Source organism: Lepidochelys kempii, chromosome 9 (genome assembly GCF_965140265.1).
Source record: "Lepidochelys kempii isolate rLepKem1 chromosome 9, rLepKem1.hap2, whole genome shotgun sequence".
In the NCBI taxonomy this organism is placed as follows: Eukaryota; Metazoa; Chordata; order Testudines; family Cheloniidae; genus Lepidochelys; species Lepidochelys kempii.
Window position 1 is genome coordinate 85667169 of NC_133264.1, and position 7333 is coordinate 85674501.

General features: G+C 43.5%; 1 protein-coding gene across 2 annotated transcripts in view; it reads right to left on the bottom strand.

Annotated features, from left to right (window-relative positions):
* The window catches only part of GAB3 (GRB2 associated binding protein 3), a 105218-nt gene extending 98594 nt beyond the window's left edge, over window positions 1–6624 (bottom strand). The window contains exon 1 of one of the 2 annotated variants that reach the window (XM_073361254.1): window positions 6125–6624. In XM_073361254.1, coding sequence (XP_073217355.1) covers window positions 6125–6196 — 72 coding nt within the window. In that variant the 5' untranslated portion in view covers window positions 6197–6624. The remainder of the gene's footprint in view (window positions 1–6124) is intronic. The other variant, XM_073361256.1, reaches the window with a different exon arrangement.
* Window positions 6625–7333: the final 709 nt, after the last annotated feature.

Consider the following 7333-nt stretch of genomic DNA (forward strand, 5'->3'; position numbering starts at 1 on the left):
ACATCAACTAGTGCTTTACAACAGAGGAAAACATGGTCCTTGCTCAAAAGTAACTTCCATTGCAACCCGTCTTCACCTGATACTGATTTTTCTGCCTCCTTCTCAGAAACTAGTAGCCTGATCAGAACACCAGCCCGCCAGACAATAGATTAGGTTTTATATCAACAGATAGAATAGACTACATAGCTGAAGAACACAGTTTATAGCAAGGAGACAGGCTCTATGACCTCCACATATTACAACAAAGAAACTTCAAAAACAGACTCCAACGAGAGACTGCTGAATTGGAATTAATTTGCGAACTGGACACCATTAAATTAGGCTTGAATAAAGACTGGGAGTGGATGTGTCATCACACAAAGTAAAACTATTTCCCCTTGTTTACTTCCCCCCACCCTACTGTTCCTCACACATTCTTGTCAACTGCTGGAAATGGCCCACCTTGATTATCACTACTTTTTTTTCTCTCCTGCTGGTAATAGTTCACCTTACCTGATCACTCTCCTTACAGTGTTATGGTAACACCCATTGTTTCATGTTCTCTGTGTGTATAAAATTGCCCTACAATATTTTCCACTGCATGCATCCGATGAAGTGGGCTGTAGCTCACGAAAGCTTATGCTCAAATAAATTTGTTAGTCTCTAAGGTGCCACAAGTACTCCTGTTCTTTTTATAAGGCCATAGGGTTTTTCTGTTGTCAACAGGAATTAACCTTTCATAAAGTGGTTGAGTCCAATCAGCTCTCTCACTGTGGCAAGTGCAGCTTGTTGACTTCACCAGAGCATAAAGGGTAGGGGGACCAGGGCAAAAATGGAAAGATTCTGCAGGAAATAAGTTGGCTTAGAGAGAAACTTAAGTTGAGGATACTCTTCTGTTACTTTTCAAGAGCTACCAGTAAAGTCAAACCTTACTAATGGGGTTAATTTGACCTGTACCTAGAATGTGCAGACTTTGTTTCGAGCAGGGAGGAAGTGTCTCCTGCTGATATCAACTCAACTACTAGGGAATCAGACAACCTTCTGGATGATCTTTTACATCCCAGCAGCCTCCAGAATTTTTGTGAGATTTTTGTTTCCATTGCTTGAACAAATTATTCCCATAATTAAATTTTTCTTGGTTTCTTCGGAGCTGCTAGCAGCTTCCTGTATGTTCTACTTACAAATACCAGAACTTCAGCAAAAAAATGGAGAAGTTGTTCAGAGGAAACAGTTAGCCATTTTCAGATCTTTTTTAAAGCCTAGCATTCAGTGTCAAGCCATGTATGTGGATCATGAAGCTTCGGATATCTGGAACTGATGTTGTTTACCACAACCTAGCCTAGCCACTTAGCTAAACCATCAAATCTAAAGCAAGCTTCAATTCATGATGCTTCTAATACAGAAGCTCCAAGAAGGGTTATGGTGAGAAATGCAAGTCAATGTCTACTTACATGGGACTCATTTTAGTCTATATTTTCAAGCTCCAGATAAAGAATCTTGATTGTTGGTAGTGTTTGAAATATCCACTCACCCAAGTCAAGTGGTACCTTGGGCCTGGTGAGGAAGGGTACCTACCCCATCAATTTCTAAAGTACTAAAGGTTAAAAACTAAGGGTCAGATTTTCATCTGTTGGTAATCTGTGCAACACTGACTTCAATGGAGCTACTACCCTGATTTACACCAGCTAAGAATCTGGCCTTAGAGTTTACAGTTTTTATGATTTTGGGGGGGAATGGGGGAACAAAAAAGTATCTATAGGGCTGGCCTTCTCACCAAGGTGCTCCTGGAGCTCAGTGGCACAGCTCTGGATCCTCCTCTTTTGTGTCTTTCTTGGCTAGTAGTAAATCTGGTAAATTTCACGCCCGGACTGACAATACCTCCTCTCTCTTCTAGGCCATGAAACAGTTTTGTTATTTTTCTCAACAATGAGAGACTGGTGGTTGTTCCTAGCTACATCTACAACACTAAGGGTACCAAAAAGCTCCCTATTGTTCAGGGTTCATATTGTGTAACTGATTGTAGGTGGAACATCCCTGGCTGCTCTTCCTTTCTGAATGCTCACTGCCTTATCTACAAGTAGCGAGAGTCGACTTTGGCTGGAAAGATGCAGACTTAGGCCTTGTCTACACTGCCACTTTACAGCACTGGGGTCTGAAAATACCCCCCCCCCCCCCGAGCGATGCAAGTTTCTGCGCTGTAAAATGGCAGTGTAGACAGTGCACCAGCGTTGGTAGCTACTCCCCTCATGGGGACGGGTTTTTTATCAGTGCTGGGAGAGCTCTCTCTTAGCACAGGTCCCGCGACTACACAGCCAAGCAGAGCTTTAATGTTGGCGGTGAAGACATACCCATAGTTCATTCTACAAAAAGTGCTCTTTCCTGTGAGATGTTAAAAGCTTAACTGAATTTGCTGGACTTGGTGGTGTTTATTAAGTGCTAATAGGGGGGATAAAAGCACCCCAACAAGAGACCTAAATATCCAGGGCCCATTCTCTGAACAAGCCCAGATAATCCTGTTTCATCCAGTAACTAATCTTGGGCCCATTCAAGTCAATGACAAAAATCCTATTGACTTCAATGGGGTCAAGATTTCACCCAAAGTGCTGAAATATCAAAGTTTAAAATATATCGAGTCTGATATTTAGAATTCTTAGCCTAAGAAACTATGGTCCCCACGTACTGTATAACCACTGCTTTCACAGTTACACCCCTCTCCAAACCCTGCACCAGCACCTTACAGAACCGTCCCCCAAAACCTACATAGATTAAACCAATGAGAAAAATCTACAATGGAACACAGTGGGGAAATGAGAGCTCAGCAGTTTGCAGGTCACATTTATGGGACAAAGAGCTGCAGCAAACACCAAATAGTCTCCAGGGAGATTCCTTGCACAGTTGAGCCTTTAGATAGGCTGATGAAAGATGAATGTTTCATGATAAGAGAGCAGTACAATACTGTATAGGACATTAGAGTACGGTTAAAATATTTCCTCATACAAAAATCAAGTGTCCTGTGTTTCTAATGAATTCTCTGCATTTAGCATTAGCCTGTTTTTACAGAAAGTTACATGTTGGTAATTAATCTCATGTTCATTTCCTGCACATGTAAGACAGCACCCTTTGTTAGGGAATGATAAGACACTTCTAAGAATAGTAATACTAAGAGTGTCAGCTTTGTGAGACATTACAGGAAAAATACAGACTCCAACACCTGCTTTTCAGTTTTCACAGGCTTCAAAATAATTTTATCCTTATTTACTGCCAAATTCAGACTTTGTTTATGCTCACAAAACCTAACTGAGTTCACAGGGTACAAGTGTGAGGCCATGTCTACGCTATGGGGGCTACAGTTGCACAGCTACAGTGCTGTAGCCAGGTCGCTGTAGCTCCCATCCAGTCCTACAGCAACTGAAAGGGGTTTTCTGCCGTTGTAGGAACTCCATCTCCCTGAGTGACGGTAGCTAGGCCTAGCTGTGCTTACATGGGATTAGGTCGGCATAGCTACAGCACTCAGGGGTGTGAGATTCATACCTTTGAATGCCAGAGATACTTTGACCTAACTTTTAAATACAAACCAGGCCTCAGTGAAGGCAGGCGTTCACCTTTAGGTCCCAATCCTGCAAAGACATACAGTGTGTAAAATTAAGCATACATGTAAGTAGTCCCAGTGACTTCAGTGCGACTACTCACAATGCGTAACATTAAGCACCTGTAAGTCTTCACGGTGCCAGCACACTAAGGTGTCAGTTTGAAACTGAGGGTTTATTTCCTTCCCCTCAATATACCTTTGCTCCTTATCCCACTGAAATCACTGAGAATTTCCCAATGGCTGCAATGGATACAGGATTAGGAACCACTTGTGTGTATAACAGGGAGAGTACCTGATCCTCCTACATGGTACTCTCATCCTATACTCAGATCAGTATAAACTGGGAGCAACACCAAAGAATTCAGCTGAGTTACTCTAGTGTAAAACTGGTGCGAATGAGTGGCACATCAGACCCATGTGTTTACAATTTGCACATAATTTTTAAAATCTGTGAAAGATTCAGTACCAGAGTCTACATTCTGACAACTGGGCACAAAGAGCGGTGCAAATCTTTTGGATTAGTGTATGACTTCTGTCCACAATCACAGCATTCTGCAGTAAACACTTTATACTTATACCTACAGAGGCCAATTTAAATTAGTCACTCGTTTAGCAGCGTTTTTTTGTCTTTATATCAGAAAATTGTGGTGATGAAACCATAACAGACAACAATAATCTTCTAAAGTGCTTTGAGATCTATGGATGAAAAATGCTATAACTAGGTGTTATTATTATTACCAAAAATTACTTTACCACTCAGATTCCATTACCCACACTGTAAGCACTGGGATAAAAGAAAAGATGTTAATCTTTGCTGTACTTAGAGCAGATTTGCTTCTGCTTTACTGTGAACAAGGCAGTAGTTTATCCCATTGACCAGAAAACAAACATTAATCAAGAGAGATCTAGCTAATCTAATGGCTCAGGTTTGAGGAATAATGTAGACTCAATTCCACTGGGGTTTGTAGTGCAAAATCTAGGGACAGCTTTTGCAGATTGCAGCTAGTTTTTTGAGCTGATCAGTGCCCCTGCTGTGACTATTATCTTGACTGTATAATGGGGGCTTTCAACTCCCAGCTTTGTCACATTCTGTTTTCTCTTCCTTGCCTTTTTATGAATATTGAGTCATCAAAAACTGACAGAGTTTCTAATGCTACCAGCTGGATGAATCAGTGGCTTATACACCTCTGCAAAAGAATCTTAGTGTGCTATTTATTAAAGAAAATACTACAAAAACCACTAGATGTTCCTATTTATTTGCTGCTCTCTCAAGACAGACTTCATGGGTTATTTTAGTTAGAAAACGTTAACCGAACAAAGCAAATATCCAGCCATTTAAATGCACTATCCTGGTGTGAGAGGTGAAACTGATGCTTAGAATAAGTTTGATGTCAATTTTATCATCAGTAAATTACTTCTTTTCTAAAAGCAAACAAAAGAAGTCCATGGCAAAAGAGCTGTGATTTTATTCTTCATAAGACAGAGTGGTTCCCCATATTACTAGAAAAAAGCTAGCATCAGCAATCCAGAAAAAAAATGCCGATAAACCCACGCAAATATGACAAATGATGTAAGCCATGTAAATGGCTACAAAATTATGATAGAAACATATGGTGGCATCCTTCTAGTCTAGGGAAATGCTCGAGGGCAAGAGAGATGGAAAGTGCACTACTTAAGTGAACATCACACAGTTCCAAAAAGACTGAACAAAAACACGCCTGAATAAGGATTTTCATAAATGTGCATGCAAAATGGCCCAAGATGGGTTTAAGTTTAGTGCTATTCCAAGCAATTTTTTTTTAAAAGGTCATTTATTTCTGCCTGGAATGCCTTCCTTTGCAGCCCTGCAGTGATACAGTTTCCTATGTTTGTACACACACCCTTCTTTTGCAGAAAAACAGGCAGACAGATAGAAAATGAAACAAGGGGGGCCCATTGCTCAGAATGCCCTTGCTACTATCCAGGCTTGGAAATCCTCGTTTGTTTTGTTCAGTCCATTTTACCTTTTGACCATTTGAAACTTTATAGCAAGGCATCTCCTGGCACTTCTTTATGACAGGCAAAAAGCGTAGCTGTGTAAATGCAACTGGAATGTTAATTTGGTCAACAAAAATATCCCAGGCATTGGCATTATCAAGTGTCATTGCCATTACATAGCGTCTTAGCAAAGCATGCCCCCCTAATTCAAGCAAGGAGTTAACAACCTTGGGACAGGAGGTTCTTCTCAGCTTCTGAACAAGGTACCCGAGTGACTGTTACAAAACTGTTATAGTTATGGCAACATTAACTGAAACCGAAATGTGGTTTAAACCTAAGCTCTGTTGCATAACATACAATTTAAGTATTCTGACCTTGTGAGCCTCAAAGGTTCCTTTACAAAGGCGCAAAAACATTACTGAAAATTAAATCGCTTAATAAGCGCATCGGTTTTTCTCTTACTGTTTTGGTCCCGACAAAAGCTTATATCCCTGACACATTTCAAAGCAAGAGTTAGACACGGAGCAGATGCAAAAATGCTCTTGGATGGAACAGTATCAGGAGAGTCGCTTTACTTACATATCTCTTCAGCTTCTTCTCGGGGGGCGATTTAATGAGCCATCCAGTGCAAACAACGTCCCCCGAGCTCATCTTCCCCCCCTGTCAAAGAGAAGAGACCCGGAATCCAGGGTGTGCGCGCTTGTGTGTATTGTTCCTTCCCAGCCAATTTGAAACTAGCAGCAATCGGCTTCCTTCAGCTGTGTTTCCAATGCTGCTACAGCGCAAGGAGGAAGTCACAACATTGAGCACGGACACAGGCAGCTCCCCCCTCCCACGGACAACACAATGCAACACACAGAGCACGTGACGGGGCCGAGAGGACAGGGATAAACAAAAACAAGCGTGTGCAAAATACCCACACCCACCCTGCTACCGACACGCCGCCGGGTATTCTCCCACGCCCACCCTGGTGCAATAGCGTCCCTTCGGTTTAATCAGCCGGGCTTGGGATTGGGCTCGGGCTCGGCAGGGCGCAGGCAAACACACACACACACGGCGGGGGAAGCCGGTGCGAGCCGCCAGCACAACGTTCGGAGAAGGAACCTGCGGCGGCTCCGGCCGGGCCAGGGGGGCTCTGGCCGGGGCGCGGCTCCGAAATCCGCTGCGCTGGTCCGCGCGCCAAGCAGCGAACACCGCCTCCCTCCCACGCCGCAGGGCACCGGGTGGCGACAAGCGGGGCGCTGGAAGCCCCCCGCCTTGCAACGAGCTGCCAGCCAGGCTGGCCACAAGCCGCCGCCCGGAGCCCGGAGGTGTCACATCGGACCGGAAGCGAGGGCGAGGGCTCTGGCTCTCTTCGCGTGACATGAAGGGTCGCACTCCAGGCTTCACTGCGGGAGTGGAAATGAAATCGTCATCTATCCCTTTAATAGCGACCATCCCCGTAGCCTCTGTGTGTTTTTCCCTATCAAATTAACTGGACTGATCAGCTATCTAGTGGACTTCAGCATAGGGGCTGGAACTAGGGGTGCTGCTGTACCCCCTGGCTTGGAGTGGTTTCCATCATATACAGGGTTTACAGTCTAGTTCAATGGCTCTCAGCAGTCCTGCTATAAAAATTGTTCCAACACCCCTGAGCTTCAGGAGTCTTCTGCTCTTCTCTGATACAAAGGTTCCCAAGGGCAGTGGTTTTCAAAATTTTCAGGCTACAGTACCCCTTTCCAAATAAAGCTGTCTAGCGTGTACCCCCATCTGGTCATAATAGGCATGATTAGATTACCAAGTCTTACA